This window comes from Nerophis lumbriciformis, linkage group LG04 (assembly GCF_033978685.3).
Source record: "Nerophis lumbriciformis linkage group LG04, RoL_Nlum_v2.1, whole genome shotgun sequence".
Taxonomy (NCBI): Eukaryota; Metazoa; Chordata; class Actinopteri; order Syngnathiformes; family Syngnathidae; genus Nerophis; species Nerophis lumbriciformis.
In genome coordinates, this window is record NC_084551.2 from 33,013,897 (window position 1) to 33,033,841 (window position 19,945).

A 19,945-nucleotide genomic window follows, 5' to 3' on the forward strand; every position below is an offset into this window, starting at 1 on the left:
CAAAGCCTTTCATGTGCATTGTAGCACTAAGTGTTGTTCCCCCATGGTCATCATTACATTTTGCCATCACATCGTCATCTCTTAACAGCCACAGGTGAGCCTGAGCAAGCATATATTCAGTCCTGGAACACTCAGAAAGGTGGTCTGGCATGGTGGGAGCTTTCAACTGATGCACAACTGAAGACTAGAAAGAAAGATGAGTGGTCTGTCCTGCTGAAACGACATCCTCCTTTTCCGTTTTCCCCGTCTGTTGATTTTGTTAAACCAGGTATGGTCGCTTGTAATACATGTCAGCTTCATGATCAGCTTTTCTTACTAATTTTCTTCAGACATTTATTCCACATTTTGGGTTTTTATGTAATTCTGTTTATTTTGTCTACACTCTTTTTCTTCTCACCTGGTCAGTTAAGCCTAGCTTGGCAAATGCCAGCACTATTGACAGGTTATTGCAACCAACACGGAAAAAGCACCAAGATTGGTTCAGCTCTTTTGACCGAATCCCCAGCCTGTCATTTTATGAGCATGTTGAGAAACTTCATCGTGAGTCACTCTGTGTGCCATTACAATTTTTGAACAGACGATGCATGTGACATAACAAGCACTATTGTCACATACCAGCTTTTTTAATGATTCATAGTCCTTACCTGTTCCCTTCCCTGCAGCCCACATCCAGGTGAAGGATGAACAGACTGAGAGTTTTACAGAACAAGAACTGACAGATGAGGAGCTCAAAGAGAGGCTACAGTCGATGGTGATGATGGTAGACAAACTAGAAGAGATGGAAGATTTGGAAAGGAGGCTGAGGAAAGTGAGGGACTTGGAAGAGAGGCTCCAGGAAGTAGATGAAATGGCAGATAGGATCCAGGAAGTCATAGAAGAGGAATTAGGAGAAGATGAAGTTGCTAAGCTAAAAGAGGAAGAACTACAAAAAGAAAGTGAAACCATAACTCGGACTGTGTTAAAAAATTCTGTGATGATGGTAAGGAAAAGTAAAGAAGGAGAAGAGGTGGATGAATTAGAGGAGCAAATAAAAGAGGTGTTTTTAAAAGGACTGTCACCTGAGGTAGATGAGACAAGGATTGAGAGTAAAAACAAGGCAAAGGATGACAGTTTGTTTGATGAAAATTTGAGAGAAAGGCTACGTCTGATCGAACATGAATGGCAAAATGAGGTGGGGAAAAAGATTAGTTCGCCACAACTGATTTCCTCTTCTGAGGTAGCTTATCACATGGTGGAAAGGACTAAGAAGAGAGTTGCTTTTGTAGACCAGAGAATGCAGCAGCAGTCTGATGCTGTGAAAGCAGCACAGACAAAGCTAATAGCAGAACAAAAGTTAGATGAGATTAGATTGAAGACAATAATAAAGGAGGAGAAAGCTAAGATGGTTACAGAGAGGCCTGAGTTTAAAGATACATCTCAACTAGTAGAAGAACGGGATATCTGGGTCATGCTTTTTGACCGTCCACCATACACAGCTATTGTCAAACCACCAGGTACAGTATTTAAATTTGAACTAAGAAACTTAAATCTGTCTTCAGTGCTTATTTGTTTAAGTACAAGTTTTGACTGTGGAGCTATAATTGCTATCCAATTTTGTTCAAACTAAATTCTTGTTGGTTTAATTTGTTGAATATCTTCCTTTTGAGTCTTTGGGGCAACTTTTCTCTCCTATTTTTCTTTACTTTGATCAGTCGCATCAGTGGAACATGTTGATTTGGAGGATGGGGAGTTTTTCATTTCAAAAGCGAAGGTTACAACATATGAGGATGAGAGGGTCTTAACATTGGAAGAGCCATCCATAGCAGAAGAAAAGATCCCACAACCACAGACCAATACGGAAAGAGATGACTGGTTTGTGTTGCTAAATGTGGTTCCAAGATCTGTCCAACCAGGTAGTGCTGAATCCTTGTCCTGATTTCCAGAACACTCGCTTGTCTGTTGTTGTCATGCTCATCCATGTTCTACTTATGTCAGTTACCTTCACGAAACAAGTCCCAATGGAGGCAGAAAGTTTGGTCTCTGTGGTTGAAAAGTTCAAGGAGATTAGGGAAGTGATGCTTGAAGAAAGAGAGATAAGGGAAGAAGCACCAAGACATCTTCAAGAAATGCAACAGCAGCTGGTAAAAGAGCGAGACGATGACTGGTTTGTGTTGTTGGATGTTGTTCCCAAAGAAACAACTTATGTACAACCAGGTATTGCTTAAATGTCATCCCTTTTACTAAAGCAAGCAGTCACATTGAGCTTTGCTGGCATTCTTGGCCCCTTTGCAACCTGTGGTGCTTGAGGATTTGTATATTTTTGTAGTGGCTTTTGAGGTCCCTGCTAAAGACGACGTCTCTCTGGCTGAAGTAGAAGCAGTGGGAATGAGAGACAAACCTGCAGAAGTTGGAGTAGTGGAAGAAACGGAACTAAAAGATGATCTGAACCTAAGAGAAGTCACAATGCTGTCCCGGGGTGTAAGAGAAAGTGAGCATGACTGGTTTTTACTACTGGATGTTCCCACAAGAGAAACATTGTTTGTGTCACCAGGTATTGCTGACTTTGCCCACATGCTCATTTCTTATTCCATAAAACCTTTAGTGGTAAAATATTTTTACATGCTTATTTTTTCAAGTGACCATGGCTGTGCATGATGACCCCCAAAAAAGCATGTCTACTCTGATTGAAGAACAAGTAGATGTTGAAGTAGAAAAAATAATGCTGCAGCGAGTTGAGGCTCCTATGAAAATATATCCAGAGCAGAAAACAGTCCAACAAGTCATGACTAAAGTTGATGATTGGTTTCTACTTCTCGATATTGTTACCAGGGAAATATCCTTTGTCCCAACAGGTACCTACTTCGTTGCTTCCATCTTATGTGCTTTTTTCATACTTCAGCAAACCAAACAAACTATTTTTTCATTCTAAAACAGTAATGCCAATGCCAGCTAAGAGCTATCCAGTTGTTGGACCGGTGATTAAAATACAACACATTGAGGAGGAACTTCCACAGATTTACCAGACAAAACAGCAGTCATCCCAATCACAACCAGAGATAGATGATGACTGGTTTGTTGTGTTTGGTGCTATTCGGGAGGTGGCAGCCAGAATACCTCCAGGTATATAGTTAGTGGTTTGAGCTTACAATATTGTGGCAATATACGTTCATCTCACTTTGACTTTGTTTGCTTGTGCCAGTCACTCCTGTTGAAATCACTCTGGCACTGAGGAAGACATTTAAGACTGAGGTGTTAACCACTGAAAGTAGAACTTGGGAGAAGACGATAATTGGTGGTGAGAGCAGGCGTGATGAGACGTGTCTATCTGAAATGACACTGAGCGCAGTTGTTCCAGCATCAGGAATGGAAGGTGATGATTGGTTTCTTCTGTTTGATATCATCCCAGAAAAGACCACTGCTGTACCATCAGGTATCCTTCATGCACTTTGGAATTTAAATTCCAAACAAGTAATACATTCACAAATGTTAATGGTAATGACAGCATTATGTAGTAATCCAAGGTTAATTTATAATTAGCAACTGCAGAGGGAATACTAATTTATTTTTGTGTTAGTTTCTATGGTCGAGCGTATTGTGGATGTGGTGGAAGTCAAAGGACCAACGTCAAAATTCAACAAAGAAGATGTAAGGCGATCAGTAAAGTTTTTCGAGATTAAACCACCACAGTCAAGAGAGGTTGATGATGACTGGTTTCTACTCCTAAATACTGCAGTCAAATCACCTGGTATTCTGTTAATTTTGCATTACATTACATCAGTACAAAAATCACATTTTCAGGTTGCAGTGTGGTTACCAGAGCTCACATTTAATTTGTATTCTACTTTAGTTCCCGAACCTGTCCAAATGTTTCCTGACGTAACACCATCAAAAGGGTTTTCAGTTTTAGAGAAGAGGTCACTGCAGAGAATTACTTTTGTGGAGGAGATGTGGATGCAGGCGATACCGTCACAGCAGCAGCCATGTCTAACAGAGAGAAAGGTGGATGATGATTGGTTTAATCTGCTGGATGTGGCTCCGAAAAAATCAGGTATTTTTAAGTGGACAGTCTAACTATGTATGCAATGAGTTTATTGTATGACAAACTACCTCCAACCCTTTCTTGGAGGTTAGGGTTGCTCAATTATCTGTGTTTTAATGTATTTCATGATATTGCACAAAATCAAATTAGTTGCTGTCTCTGAACACATCCGATCTCCGGCAGAAATTCAAAGAACCACCGAGGTCAAAACAAGGATTTCTATTTTTGTGACAAGACCTCAGTTTGAGAAACAGATCCTGGAAGAAAGACCTCGCCTTAATTATACTCGTGATGATGATTGGTTTATTCTACTCGACGATGACCGCAGAAAGTCAGGTATTTTGCCTGATTGGATTGACTTTTTAAAAATACACTTCTTGCACAAGTTTTCACTTTCTTTGGCACTTATTAACATCGCTTCAAGATGGATGCCGGTCAACCATTATGCACATATGTCTGACTGCACTTTGTTTTGCAGATTGAAGAAATGTTGCTTCATAATCTCAATACTCACTGCTTCAGTCATGTTGAGCTTTGTAGCTCCTTGCTTCCTAACATCATTACCTGAAATTAACCGCATCTTGTCCTTCTTTCAACTTGCTGGTTATGTACTTTTGGTCTACTTCAAGATGTCAGATCCAAGGTGAACTATATTCTTGCAGTGTGTGGTCTCCTCTTGGAAGCTTGTGACTTTTAGTATGATTTCTGGCATGTTGTAATTTGTGTGTTGTACTTATTTGATGATGGCTCAATAATGCTCAATACTGTTTTTTTTATAACCGAGTCCCCTTCTAATTTGTCTATTGTTTAGTGGTGATCACACAGAGGAGCACCCGTCCTGTCAGCGCTCCAGTCTTCTCCCAAGCTGCTCTGGCAGAGGCCGGAATCCCCATGGCACCATTGGAACAGCCTCAGACCTCCACTCCCATCAGGACAGCCATCAAAGAGGAACGAACACTTGAGGTCACCTTAGAAGCCATTGAGCCATCAAAAAATGAGGACAAGGTATTTATTTTAGGTTTACGTTTTACTGTTTAATTGTACCAAGAAGTATCAATTTGACTGTGAGCCTATTTGAAAATCTGGGGCCTTGTTCCTAAGATGTCTTCTAAATAGGGATCGCTTTGGTATATTTTTATTTGGCGATAATCACAAGCAATAGATACATTGAAAGTATTTTCGTTAGTAAAGATGCAAAACAACCCAGCACATATTGTTCTGAGCTGTGTCTCTTGCTGCTGTAGTCAGCGGTGTGGAGGGACCAGAGATCTGTAGACTCCTCAATGACCCCCTCCATCAATGGGGACATTCAGGTTAGTGTCACCAGCCTCAGAGACACATATCCATAAAAGACAAGAAGCAGAGGATATGCTAACATGTCTTCCTCTCTCATCCTAGTCTGATGTGACGAGCACGGAACTGGTGCGATTGCGAAAGGTCAGATTCTTAGCCTTGTGTGTCCTTCGCAGTCATTTCTACATTTCTAATGTCAATGAGTTATGCCCAAGATTAATTCCATCCTTTCCTCATTTGCCTGCATAAACAATAGCTAGGCCATAAAGGGTTCAAGGAGTATACATCTTAAAAGACATACCAAATACCATTATTTGCTTGCCTTATGGACTAAGTATAACTGTAGTATTCTGTTACTTCAACAGTCATTAGCCGTTAATTAAACATGTATTTATTCATTGCATGCACTTATCACCCTGGAATGCACATTCATGATTATTTGTACTATTAACTTTACTGACGTAGATCATAATAACTAGTGTATTATCACCACTAGTGTCACTTCACAAGTCCTTGTTTCTTGATTTAACTTCAGACTAAAATACTGAAACTGGTTAGGCTTTAATTTTTAGTCCCACCTGTTTGCATGTACTGTAGATAGTTTTGCCGCTCATCTTTTCAATTCACACATGATTACATTTTAGAGTGTGCATGTCTGAGGTGCGGCAGGTAGCTGCCAACACGCACAGAAACTGACACCCTGATCCAACCCCTTTTTTCTGTTCGTTTTTCACAGAAAAGAGCTAAGAAAATTGAGGGAGATTCAATTTATATCAGACATAGCCTTTTAATGTTGGAGGTTTGTATCCCTGCTCGAGATGTCAGTCTCTTGCTGTGTTTTCTTGCTCTTTGATGCACTGGCTGCTGTTTCATATCACGCTTGCACAATGATTTAAAACTTGCATCAGGTTACCTAACAAATGTGTTTATGGCAACTCTAATCCACGTGTTTCAGGAGAGTGCTGTTGAAATGTAGACCAATACTAATTTGGCAATTGTTCTTGGTAGTTTCATTGATTGACTTTAGAAGTCATATACAATTAACTATCTGAGAAACAACTAACTAGCTGAATATCGATTCTATAATCTTTCTAGATCATCAGTATTCTCCTGCTTTACTTAACTGCTTCTCGCATCCTTTTACCATCTAATGTTCTTATTTGCAATAATTGCAATGCACTGAAAGCATTTTTAAAAATAAAACTAAGCAGCTGAAAGTCTAAACTGTTGAATATTTTTGTTGCAGTGTGTGTAAAAATTATGTATTTGGTGACACTTACCATTAAGTTGCTCCACAGTCAGTAGGAACACTAAATTACTAAAGCTTTGACTACATGCTGGAATGTATGGTAATGTGTAATTGCACACACAATCATTGAGATCAACTTGGTGCTAAATGTTTAGTTTTATTTGTGCTTTGTTAATTTATGTTCAATCCAAACAGGTTTGTTTTTGTCAAGGCTTCATCTTCATTTACTTCTATTATAACTTCAGTTTTTTTACCCACTTGCTTGCTGATTTGCCAGCCTCATGCTGTGCTCGAAATCTGTGATTTAATGCTTGTACCCTTCGTACCACAATCAAGTCTGTTTGACAAATCATGGCTGTTGAATATCATCAATCAAACAAGCCTGAGAACTTTGGTGTTTTTCAAATGTGTCTCTGATGATTTATCATTGTTACATGATCTACAACACTTAAAATGTGGCCCATCTCATGTGTGACCAAAAATCACTAACTCTGATGTTGCTTATTTAATCATTTTAAGGCACAAGTTTAGTCAAACAATAGCCATCAGTTTATTAATCTTTTTTTCCCCTTTCTCTCTCGTTTTCTTTCCTTACGCCCAACTTTGAAAATTCCAAATTCCTCCACTTTCACTTTTTCTCCCTTCCACACTTTGTCCGCACCTGCCTTTCTCTCCATTACCTTTTGATTATATTCACACCACCACCCTACTGCTCTTCCTCCCTCTCTCCGCTTCATGTTCCCATTGTAGGAGTTTGATAAGCCTCAGGAGGACCTGCTCAGGCATCACGCCAGTGTCAGCGAGCTGAAAAGGAACTTCATGGAAGCTTTGCCACAATCCAGGCCCAGTGAATGGGACAAGCGTCTGTCAACACACTCTCCATTACGCTCGCTGGGTGTGAATGGTCAGCCCAGTGCAGATGGGGTAAGTCTGTCACAGCAGACAGCAAACATATCTGTATGCATTAAAGATAGGGAAATTAAATATAGATTAGAAGAATCCCCTCAACTTCATGTGTATATGCATGTGTCATATCAGATTGTTCATAGTTTGTCAACTCTGAAGGTTATATGTGTTTGCAAAAAGCATCCATGGATTGTGTGCACTTTTATTCATGTGAAATTTTGAGGATTTTTAGTTTTTATTACATAAATTATTGCTCCACAAGATCCTTCCACTAAAATTGCATTTTGGCCAAGCACTGACCAGTTGCTTCTTTTATTGGTTGACTGTTTGATGGTATATGTGTGCGCATGTTCAGACCTATTCATGGCAATGGTATGTGATATGCAGCACAAGCATGTGTATGAAGAATGGAATGGGACTGGTTGACTTGGCCCTGCACTTCTGTATTTTCAATTTAGTCTGATGTGGACGAGGCATCTGTGAGACATGCTATCCACTCACATGCTTCATATCATGACATGCATCAGATGCTGACTTGTCCATTGCTTGACAACAGATGTGGTGCATGGCATCGGGAATGAACCCCTAACTGCAAAATTTGCACGTTCTGGCAAAGAGCAGACGTGACCTTTCCCTCTCTCCTCTATCCTTCCTTCATCAAACTTGTTTTTGCTTGAATGTGTTTTGCCTTGCACTCTTTCTTCCCACTTCCCACTGTGTTCTCAATTTATTGCTGCTTCCCCCAAACCTCAAATTGTTTGTGCCTGAAGAGACAAGGTCTGACTCACAGTTCTATTAGTTTTTATAACCTCTCTAGGCAGCAAAATAATCAATTCTTGTGAGCAATGTTTTTATCCTGCATTGCATCTTCAATTGGACATATTTTAATGGAGCTCCCTCTATGTTCTGTTTTTACAACCAAATCACATTTTCCCAACACATCTGTATTGCACTGAATGATCAAAGTCTGCAGAGAGGAGGAGAATTAGAACAAACACAGCCAGATTAAAATGCAATGGGTCATTATGTAACACTAGTTTAATACATTTAATGGAGCAAATGACTAATTCTGCAGAAAAGCTATAGATAATATGAAATAATTTTCCTGCATAAGATGCTGTTATAGTTAGCATGCCTTTTTCTCTTTTCCGGGTTTAGTCAGATGCTCAATTGAGTACATGGTAAAATGTAGTATATCTAGGCTTGAAATAACAGGACCTGCAATCTGAATCACTCAAACAATTTTGTCATTGATGATGCCGTCCAAATTTTAATTTACAAATACCTAATTACATTTTTCCAAGGTTAATTGCCATCAAAATTCCTCCCTCTCATCTCTCTCCCCTGCTCCCCAAACCCCGCCCCCTTCAGTTTGTCACCCGCCTCCCACGCGGCCCCCTGCTAGACTTCTACTCCAAACGCAGCTGAGGGGCCTTCTGGACCCTGTGAAAGTCCCACACAGGTGTGAGTGTGACCTGCGGAGACAGCACCCAATCACCTTGCCATCAGTCTCTCGCTTTCTCTCCTCCTCTCCGACATCACTGTAGCTTTCTTCATCTTTTTTCATCCTCCGCTCCACTTGAGAAGCCACCATTTTTTCCCCTTCCCTCTCTGGAACAGACTGTCCCCTTTTCCATTTCTTGACACCATACCATTTCCCAAACAGACTCATTCTCAAGACTAATTAGCACTGGAATTGAATCCAATCTTCTTCCTTCCACATTTTCTCTGATTTCTATTGGACTCATTATTTATATGTTACATAATGTCACATTTTAAAAGGTCTTCTATTCTCTGTCTACATCACGTTTACATACTTTTTTACTAAATTTGTATTGTCGAGTGTTTTTAAGATATTTGGATAAGCTGATCAGCAAGGGAACTAGCATATTTACCGTAAGTTTTGATCTTGATACAACATTCTACAAGGCTGTTAATTTTGGTGCCAAAATATTTGTCACAGTGCATAACCTCTGTGATTACAATTCTTGAGGCAGCTAAATTGTAATATTTGTCCTTTAGCAAGTACAGTACAAACAAAGCCTTATATAACTACTGCACGCATCCTGTCGCATGATCAAAGAATAAAGTATTCCATATACACTTCACTGGTTGTGTATTCATGCATTTTGTATTTTGTTATGCAGGTATGCAATTTATCATTTGTATTTTTTTTTTTTTTTTTATTATACTGATACAGTGGAACCTCCAAAGTTGAACACAATCCATGTTGTGGTGTTTTGACTTCCAAGTTACCCCAACTAACGTCTGAACTGTAACAGCTCAACATGCATGTTTTAAGTACAATTCAAACATGCTTACTCCAATTAGGGATATAACAATATGAGAATATAATATCACAGTTATCGCAGCCAAATTTTTCACGGTTATCGCGGTATTGTTATATGTGCTCAGAAAGAAAAAATACACAAACTGAAATCTTTTGACCAAGTTATTTATTTAATACCGGTAACTAAAATAAATAGTCACACTATTAGAAAAGCCACTATTTTTCATGTTTTGTGTTTCTAATATCTCACTGATAGTCTTTGTCTAGTATTTTATCTGTTTCAATGACTAAGCTTTTATTATTTTAAATATGGTTTTGTACTGTAACACTTTTAAGATTTACTTAAATAAAAAAGTGTGTAATAAATTAAATCTATTATTATTATTAATTATTTCTCGTAGGTGTTGTTGCGTTCTACTCTGTTTAGGGGTCCTTGAACGCACCGTGACAAACACCTTTGTCCCATATTCCCCTGAGTTTAGAATGATTACTCTGTTTTAAGAGAACACAGCTTGCAGATTCAATGTGCACAATTGAATATATTAGTTGCTCAGACAGTAATGTGTTCATATAAGTTGAGATTGGGGTATGTCGTTTCTTAATTGGGAAATACGTTAATGTCTCTTGTTTTCATGTTAGCATGTAAACAAACTAGCAAGCTGGGGGGGCCAGTCAGTTCATGAGTTTAACAATGTGCAGTTATCAATCACGTTTTTGTTGATAATTTTGATTTAAAACAGTAATACTAGCTGTCGGAAGTCTTACCATGGTTATAGTTATTATCGTTTATAGTCACGTTACCACTTGCAATGCAAGCGTAAAGGGAAGTGAACCACTGTAAAATAAACTACATATTACATTGACAGTCCCGTAATGGACAATAGTATTGTACTGGAAAGCACCCTGATGATTTTTATTCTCGTCATTGGCTATTACGCTTTCAGCTACAATATACAGTATGTACGTGTTAATATTAAATTGTTTATGCAGTTTTAGAAATTAACATAAGCTTGTATTGTATTGAACAGCCTATGATGGGTCTGGCTTAAAAACTCCAAAGTTTTATTTTTATATCTGAGACATATTGTCCGAGATGTTGGTTGATCTCCAAACGGTATGACTTCTGGAGGTTCCATAGTATATGTCTATCATGTTAGATAAAGAAAAAGTAGTCACATTTTTATTTTACATTTGTTTTGTCCATAACTAACACAGACACGCAATAGCTTTATCAAAGTACAAATTAAGCAATCTGACGATTTACCGTCTTGTGTAGTTAGTACAGAATGTCCGTGAGGAATATAACTAGAAAAGAGGATGCCATGTCAACCATAATATCTAGCTAAAGCTGTGTGTGTTGGTTTTGCATCTGCTTTGATTCTTTGGGGTTGAATGAACGTGATAACACAATGATAAACCTGATATACGTTCATGTTTTGTTTAGCCAAAGACCTTATAACAGGAGAATGTGCACACTGCGGTGGATTTTTCATGCTACCAACTTAAATGTTTTGGCCTTTTCTCTTTTTTTTAGAGTGTGAATATTAGTCCAATGTGCAGTGGTTCAGAAGCAAAGGCTGCACATGAGGAAACCTTCGTCACTTTGGGCTTTTCCAACAAGTCCAGTCCTACTGTGGGCCACTGTCGATGTGCTGACGCCCCAAGTGTTCCAGTAGAGAAGTCATGTGATCAGGAAGAGCTTTTAGTTTTGAGGCCCTCCTTTTCTCCCATAGTAATTGTGGCACAGCCGCCTCCCTCCCTCAACCTCTCAACTAAAGGTTTTAATGACAACCGGGTGAAAGTAGTTCCCGGACTTCCGGAGTGCTCTGGGAACAGAGTTGGAACTTCTGCTCCCTATTTCAGAAACGGTGCGCCACGGGCCGTACATAGCTTCCAGGTAGCCCTCCTCAAGTTGATTCTGTCTCTGCTTGAGCTTTGTTCTATTTCATTGTTTGCCACACTTGCTCACCGCTGCAGCACCAGTGCAAAATAAATGTGAATTGTGGCGTGTAAGTGCAGTTGTTGCAGAGGTGTCGCACAGTGGTGTGCCAAGATCCCAGATATGGGTGATCTCTCTAAATATATGACTTTCTTTTACCATCTTGGGTTTCCTCTCATCTTTTGGGATCCTGGCTTCATATTTGATTTGGTTTCCTTTTGTAATCACTGGTGATTTAAAGGGAATTTTTTGAAAGCAAAGAAAGGATTGTTTCATTGGAAATCAATTCCTTCCAGCATTCATGTTGTAAACAGTTTTCTGTGGGGTGCGATGTGTCTGGTTAAACAGCCACTCATGGGGCTATGCTCCCATCCACAGCCCCCTCTGGTGCAGACCCAGACAGTCACCATCACAGCTGCCTCCAACTCCTTACCCAGTGGCATCTCCACCACAGAGGTCCCTATCGTCCCAACCCAGACAGTCACCTATGAGTCTTCAAAGGTAGGGGCTTAGTATAAGTTATTGTCTGGCTCGTGTGCCTGAAGGAAGACTTAGCTGCAGCAAAATGTGAGCAGGCGTGATAGGAGTCAGGCCATTGTAAGAGCCCTGGTTCCGCCATGAAACGATACATGTAACGTGTCAGCATGAGGCAAAAGTGGTGTCACATAAATTTGTTAGGTGCCTCAACATATTGTCCAACTTCCCCACTCGGCAACACAACTCTCAATAGTTCTCTCATCAGCTTAGTTATCCAATTATCCAATTGCATGAGAATACAGCTGATACCCAGATTTTGTCTGCACACATTCATTGTCGAGTTGTTGTCTCTGCCAGGATGCAGTTGATGGTGCAGACGAGGACAAAGAAAGCACAACAATGTCCATCTCTCAGACCTCAGAAACTACCAGTGGCACCACCATCACCACAACTACTACGCATATCTCAAAGGTCAGAGCTGCCCATAGTTCAATGTACTCCTCTGAGCTCATCTTTTCAATTACTAAACAATTATGTACTTTAATTCCTGAAGCAGATAGTGAAAAGCGGCTCCTCAGAGACTCGGGTGGAGAAAAGGATTGTCATTAGTGCAGACAGCGATAATGACCAGGATAAGGTATACATCTTGCCATTATGACATCAGTACTAGCACAAGGCAACCATTTTATATCTTCTCAAGAGACAATTCTATAGAAATCAAACTTGCATATACTTTAGAGTAGTCTGTACAGCTTGTATATACAGGTAAAAGCCAGTAAATTAGAATATTTTGAAAAACTTGATTTATTTCAGTAATTGCATTCAAAAGGTGTAACTTGTACATTATATTTATTCATTGCACACAGACTGATGCATTCAAATGTTTATTTCATTTAATTTTGATGATTTGAAGTGGCAACAAATGAAAATCCAAAATTCCGTGTGTCACAAAATTAGAATATTACTTAAGGCTAATACAAAAAAGGGATTTTTAGAAATGTTGGCCAACTGAAAAGTATGAAAATGAAAAATATGAGCATGTACAATACTCAATACTTGGTTGGAGCTCCTTTTGCCTCAATTACTGCGTTAATGCGGCGTGGCATGGAGTCTATGAGTTTCTGGCACTGCTCAGGTGTTATGAGAGCCCAGGTTGCTCTGATAGTGGCCTTCAACTCTTCTGCGTTTTTGGGTCTGGCATTCTGCATCTTCCTTTTCACAATACCCCACAGATTTTCTATGGGGCTAAGGTCAGGGGAGTTGGCGGGCCAATTTAGAACAGAAATACCATGGTCCGTAAACCAGGCACGGGTAGATTTTGCGCTGTGTGCAGGCGCCAAGTCCTGTTGGAACTTGAAATCTCCATCTCCATAGAGCAGGTCAGCAGCAGGAAGCATGAAGTGCTCTAAAACTTGCTGGTAGACGGCTGCGTTGACCCTGGATCTCAGGAAACAGAGTGGACCGACACCAGCAGATGACATGGCACCCCAAACCATCACCCAACCATGCAAAGTTTGCATTTCCTTTGGTAATCGAGGTCCCAGAGTCTGGAGGAAGACAGGAGAGGCACAGGATCCACGTTGCCTGAAGTCTAGTGTAAAGTTTCCACCATCAGTGATGGTTTGGGGTGCCATGTCATCTGCTGGTGTCGGTCCACTCTGTTTCCTGAGATCCAGGGTCAACGCAGCCGTCTACCAGCAAGTTTTAGAGCACTTCATGCTTCCTGCTGCTGACCTGCTCTATGGAGATGGAGATTTCAAGTTCCAACAGGACTTGGCGCCTGCACACAGCGCATAATCTACCCGTGCCTGGTTTACGGACCATGGTATTTCTGTTCTAAATTGGCCCGCCAACTCCCCTGACCTTAGCCCCATAGAAAATCTGTGGGGTATTGTGAAAAGGAAGATGCAGAATGCCAGACCCAAAAACGCAGAAGAGTTGAAGGCCACTATCAGAGCAACCTGGGCTCTCATAACACCTGAGCAGTGCCAGAAACTCATCGACTCCATGCCACGCCGCATTAACGCAGTAATTGAGGCAAAAGGAGCTCCAACCAAGTATTGAGTATTGTACATGCTCATATTTTTCATTTTCATACTTTTCAGTTGGCCAACATTTCTAAAAATCCCTTTTTTGTATTAGCCTTAAGTAATATTCTAATTTTGTGACACACGGAATTTTGGATTTTCATTTGTTGCCACTTCAAATCATCAAAATTAAATGAAATAAACATTTGAATGCATCAGTCTGTGTGCAATGAATAAATATAATGTACAAGTTACACCTTTTGAATGCAATTACTGAAATAAATCAAGTTTTTCAAAATATTCTAATTTACTGGCTTTTACCTGTATACTAGGGGTGCACAAAAAATATGTTTTCACATCCCAATTGTAATTCTTATTCATCCCGATTCTAAATCGATTCATAATTACAATTTTTAAAAATATGTCTTAGGCCATCTCCATGCTACCAGAAATACCTAGTTTTCTAACCTGTTACCTGTTTTGAAAAAGTTTCATTATATTTATACCAAATAATACATTGCGAGAATCGGTTTGAATCGAGGATCGTGTTGAATCGAAAATCGATTCTGAATCAAATTGTCACCCCAGGAAGCGAATCGAATCTTTAGGTGCCCAAAGATTCACACTCCTAAGATTTACTGTCCACATAAAATGAGTCAACATACAGCCTTTATTGTCTAAATAGCTGGTAATACAAAATGTAACTGTCTACAGTCTTGTGATGTGGTCTGGGGCTGCATGAGTGAGGCCGACACCAGAGAGCTGTGGTTTATTTAGGTTAACATAAACTCCAAAATGTATTGTAAAAAACAGAATAATAGGAATCTGGGAGACATGGCAGTTTTTCTACATTAAAGAGAGCCCAAACATCCAAGGTGACGAATTGGCCAGGTACTGTATGTCTCCTCTAGGCTTGACCCAAATTGAGCGCTAAGCATCCTCAAGCAGAAGGTGGAGTAGTGCAAGGTGTCTAACATCCATCATGGAGTATTTGAATCAATGCAGTGCTAAATTACAATGGTGCCCACACTAAATATTCACACCAAGGACACAGTTTTGACACATTATTATTATTTAGACAATAATGGCTGTGTGTTGAGGTATTTTCAGAAGACCGTAAATCCATAGTGGTATAGCAGCTGGACACTGACTATTCTAAATTCCAAGTTCAATTTCTATTGATTGAGAAGATTAGTGAGGTGCGTCCTCAATTAATTGAGAAACGCTATAAAGTAAATAGGTGTATGATAAGGCAAATAAAGTTTTGAAGTGGAATTTTTTGTCTTTGAATTTAAAGGGGTTGTTTGCAACATTTATGCCTTTCCCGAGTGGGTGCTAACTTGCCAATGTGTTTTAAAGCATTATAACCCTCCTTCTTAGGGCTTACAGTAGGTAACGTGTCCACGCGCATTAACTTTGTGTGTTCAGGGCTGCAGCTATCAATATTTTTTTGTATTCGAGTAATCTACCGATTTTTTTGTCCAATAATCGAGTATTTGGATAAAACACACTTTATAGCCCCAATTCAAAGTAGTTCAAATAAATAAATAAAATTCTGCTTGCCATAACCTTCATTCTTTTTACCTTAATAAATGTACATAATCAACATTAAAATTGCACACTTATGTGTGCATTATTAATAAAAAATTACAACAACAAAAAACTCTGCAGTTCATCGCCACACACAGCATCCACACACCACAGCTCTCGTGCGCTTTATTGCAGCGGCTGTGCGGCAACTATCCACGTATTTAAAGTTCCGGGCAAGCCATGCGGTCAGGATTTTATCAATTTGTATTGGTTACATTCAAACGATTTATCGAGAATATTAATCAATGTTTTTTTCTAATCGAATGAATCAATTTAATCGTTGCAGCCCCAGTCTTTGGCTAATGATAGCGATCGGGATAGCTAACATTCGCAATTGCTGAATGTATATTCTATCATAACAACAAAATGACTGCAAATTGTTTATGTCTTATGAACTACTTTTGTGTTGGAGCTATGCTCTTTGCGTGTACGTGACATCAATGACTGACTCGCCTGAATGCCAAACAAATTCCTCGATCCAACCAGCAATTTTTATTAAATATAATTAGTAATTGTGAAAAATGTAGACATTTTAAAAAAAATATGTGTGTTCTGTTCAACCACTAATGGTAACATAAGCTAGTCGGTGATTTTCTTGTTATATTTTTGGGACTAGTTGCAAACATATAGGAAGGCTTTAGAGGAGCACATTTATATCACTTATACATAAGAAAACGCTAAATTAATGCTGAATTATTTAATTGTATTCGAACTGTTTTGTCTAGTAATGAAAAGAATCTGTGGTTAGCACTTTGAATTGTTTAATGTGCATCAAACCACATTGTTTAAAGCACATAATGTTGTAAGAGGAAAATCACCATCATATTGGTAAATGACAGATACATATCTTAATTTTAAATGTAATAACAAGCATATGTTGTATTTTTTGCAGGGCAAAGATGGCGGAGCATCAGCATTGTAACTGAATCACCACAAGCAGCTTCTCCTTTGACTCCACTCCCTCAATGCAGAACTCACCACACACACCAAATGACCCACTCCTTACTACACACAAACACACACGTAGACACACACACACCTTCCAAGTAGCAAAGTGTGACAAGATGGTGTTTTTCTTTCTGTTCACAGTAGGTAGAGGAGGACTGCACCATGCTCATCTAACTTCACCTTTTAGAATCCGCCTTGTTTCATTCAAAGCATCATTTCCCACTTCAGTCATAGCAGTTATGTTGGTTTTTAAATGTTTTTACGTCCTTAGCGGGTATTACTTTTTTAAATTTACAGATTCATTGTCTTGGTACTAGTTTTGATTGTTAGCATGTATCCTTTAATACTACTGGGGACAACTACATTCATGTTTTTGTTTATTCATGCATTTCATATAGGAGAGACATTTGTTCAGTTAAATTATATACCTCACATTGATACACAATCTGTGCTCTAATTTGGACAGTTGTTTGGGGTTTGCTCACTGCTCAGGTAAAATAACAGAAATTTCCCCTCTGTCACTTCTGGCCGACGACTTGTAGCCTACATTTTCATGTAAAGTTTGAATTAAAACTGAATCTATTTTGAAATATTCTCTATTTTATAGGTTTAATGCTTTTATAGTGTTTGTACAAAATGAAGTTTTTAAGTTATTCATATCCCTCAACTGATAAAAAATTGTGCACGCCAACTGATTTGACTGAATATGGGGTCTCAATTCAAGTCTTGGTTTCCCTCACAGAAATAATGAATTGGACATGATAGAGTGCTTCCCTCAGCCATGATGTTTACTCGGACGTCAGAACTGCTTTGGCTATTTTTGTTTGATAATGCTTTGGTCTGTTTATCTCAGGTTTTAATATACTTTGCAAGACCACAGACCTCAATGGGAATGTTCATATATTTATATCTGTCCCTGCTTCAATGTACAATCTTGTTCAGTGTGTGAAGTCAATAATTTGGAAGAGCTTGTTCTCTGGAGAATTTTGAAAGAATGAATACAAAACTAAATGTTTAATTAGGAGAAAGTCATTTCAGAAGCTTCATTTTTTAAATGAATGCTTTTTATGACTATTATATCCCTCAATTTTACCATTTTGCATTAATAGCATACTGATTGCCTTTTTGTACAATTTTTAACAAAATTCTTGTGGGAACATTTTTGCCCTTCTCACATTATGAAGGCAGTTGTCCCTTTTTCTGTCAGGAGCACACTTTTTTTTTTTTTACATGTTCTACTATACAGTAATTTATTTGTAAAGTAGCAACTGTCTCATGTGATTTGATGTACTGCAATGTCTCGACTGAAAAGCTGAATTTCAAGCTTCCATTTAGAGAGGTCACAATATTTATATGAACAAAAGTTTGTAAAGCCTTTGACCACATAGTCCAAGTATATTGCTCTCACTTGCTGTCTAATGTACTTTTTCTGTCCACGCACTAATCCCTTTTTTAGATGGCGTGTTTCTTAGCAAACGTCTTTAATGCAAAACAACAGCAACCTCTCTTGGGTGAGCTTTTAGAATTTCACTTGGGGAAAAACATGTTTTAGATGGTGAAAAATGTTGTCTCTTTGTGACTCATCTGTGTCTTTTATTAAAATATATATAAAAAATGCCTTATTCTGCATTGTGATTGACTGAACACTTAATTGTGCAGATTAATCTAATAATCCATACGTAGTAGATAGAGCAGTTACATAATACTATCCGATAGATAATTTATATGATAATATTTTGTTTTGTATTGTAGTTTTAGCCTGTTACATACAACGATGCAGTAACTCATGGCTGCAACCCTCTGTTAAACCTTAAATATTTATTTTTTTGTAGTCTAGTATTTGTGAGGGAGGATAATCTGGTGCACACTCTTAACACAGTAGGTGGCGGTATTTAATTTGTAACGTACCCCGAACGGGACAAGCAGTAGGAAATGGATGGATGGAGTGCCCCCGCCATGTTATGGCAGTCTTTTATTAAGACTTCAGCGCTAATACCAAATCGCCAACTGTTTAACGTATAATTTACATAAATGAATAGTTTTTCACATATATTTAAAAATATTTTTATCAATTATTTTAGAAAAATAACACCGGCCAAAATATATAACAAACAAAGGAAAAACAAGACAAAGCAAATAAAACCAAACAAACCAAAACTATCCCCACCCCACTCCCACACACATGTGTGAATACATATCCATTGAGTGAAGCTTACATGAAGTAGAGAAAATCCAAAATTAAAATAACAAAAAATAAATTAAATTAAATAGATAATAATACTAATAATAGTTGTTCATATTTTTGACATTAACATTGTCTAACTGCCCCAAAATGAGGCCATATTCCTTAAAGTTACCATTGAGTTTAATTTTTTTTTTTAATGTCCGCATCCTACAGACGCAACACCACTGCTGCTGGATGGTGCCTTTATGACATAAATTCGGTGTTACTGAGGAAAAGGTTGACACTATATGGGTAGTTTTGATTAAAACTTTTCCTGCTTTGTTTCTTATATGAACCTCTCCAAACCGGCATCTTCCCGAATCAAGTCTGCACATGCGTAGTAACATGTAATAAGTCAATGTCAAGTCATTAAATGGCCCTGATACGTCAAAAGGCATTAATAAATCATGTAATTTTCGAATAGCTTTATAAGTGATAACAGTAGTTCAGCCGGGATATGCTCATTTCAAAATTAGATTTACAGCCCCGAAATTGTATTGTTTTCATTTCAATGTCCCGCCCTCTACCGTTTACCAGTAACTAAGTGAGTGTGTTACATCCAGGTTGCCAGTTACGCCATCTTCGTCTAGCTACTGCAACTGGTAAAGTTACTAAACATGTCAGACCTTAGTAATTCTAAAAAGCCTCGTTACGATTCTCAACTTATTCACGACAAAGCCAGGAACAAAACGAGGATTTGTATCGGGGATGCCTTTGAAAGATGGAGACGATTGAAGGCGGAGAAGATTTTTTCATCTGACGCCAAACTTGCTCATTTCCTCCTTGATAGGTATGTTTTTACATTTACGTTTTCTTATTACTTGTAATAGATGAAAATTGACATTTCGTATGTAAACTATATTGCCCAATACAGTCTATGATCTTGTCTAACAAAGCTAGTATGTTCATGTGTAACCGGTGGTCTTTTCCTCTCTGCGTTGTGTGGCTTTTGTGAAAAACGACCGACACCATGGATTGCTCAGC

The 19,945-nt window shown here is 38.7% G+C and overlaps 1 protein-coding gene across 11 annotated transcripts in view; it reads left to right on the plus strand.

Annotated features, from left to right (window-relative positions):
* Nucleotides 1-18,355, plus strand: part of LOC133600028 (uncharacterized) — a 34,093-nt gene extending 15,738 nt beyond the window's left edge. For 3 of the 11 annotated variants that reach the window (XM_061952937.1, XM_061952930.2, XM_061952961.1), the window contains 22 exons: nt 89-268; nt 406-540; nt 663-1,493; nt 1,692-1,892; nt 1,975-2,193; nt 2,306-2,530; nt 2,616-2,831; nt 2,914-3,099; nt 3,179-3,409; nt 3,554-3,724; nt 3,827-4,027; nt 4,202-4,354; nt 4,830-5,023; nt 5,263-5,331; nt 5,417-5,455; nt 6,048-6,110; nt 7,311-7,484; nt 11,291-11,653; nt 12,074-12,196; nt 12,530-12,643; nt 12,729-12,809; nt 16,682-18,355. In XM_061952937.1, coding sequence (XP_061808921.1) covers nt 89-268; nt 406-540; nt 663-1,493; nt 1,692-1,892; nt 1,975-2,193; nt 2,306-2,530; nt 2,616-2,831; nt 2,914-3,099; nt 3,179-3,409; nt 3,554-3,724; nt 3,827-4,027; nt 4,202-4,354; nt 4,830-5,023; nt 5,263-5,331; nt 5,417-5,455; nt 6,048-6,110; nt 7,311-7,484; nt 11,291-11,653; nt 12,074-12,196; nt 12,530-12,643; nt 12,729-12,809; nt 16,682-16,711 — 4,199 coding nt within the window. In that variant the 3' untranslated portion in view covers nt 16,712-18,355. Of the gene's footprint in view, nt 1-88; nt 269-405; nt 541-662; nt 1,494-1,691; nt 1,893-1,974; nt 2,194-2,305; nt 2,531-2,615; nt 2,832-2,913; nt 3,100-3,178; nt 3,410-3,553; nt 3,725-3,826; nt 4,028-4,201; nt 4,355-4,647; nt 4,662-4,829; nt 5,024-5,262; nt 5,332-5,416; nt 5,456-6,047; nt 6,111-7,310; nt 7,485-8,837; nt 9,978-11,290; nt 11,654-12,073; nt 12,197-12,529; nt 12,644-12,728; nt 12,810-16,681 lie in introns of those variants that run through there. The other 8 variants (XM_061952953.1, XM_061952945.1, XM_061952977.1 and 5 more) reach the window with 8 other exon arrangements.
* The last annotated feature ends 1,590 nt before the right edge of the window (nt 18,356-19,945 follow it).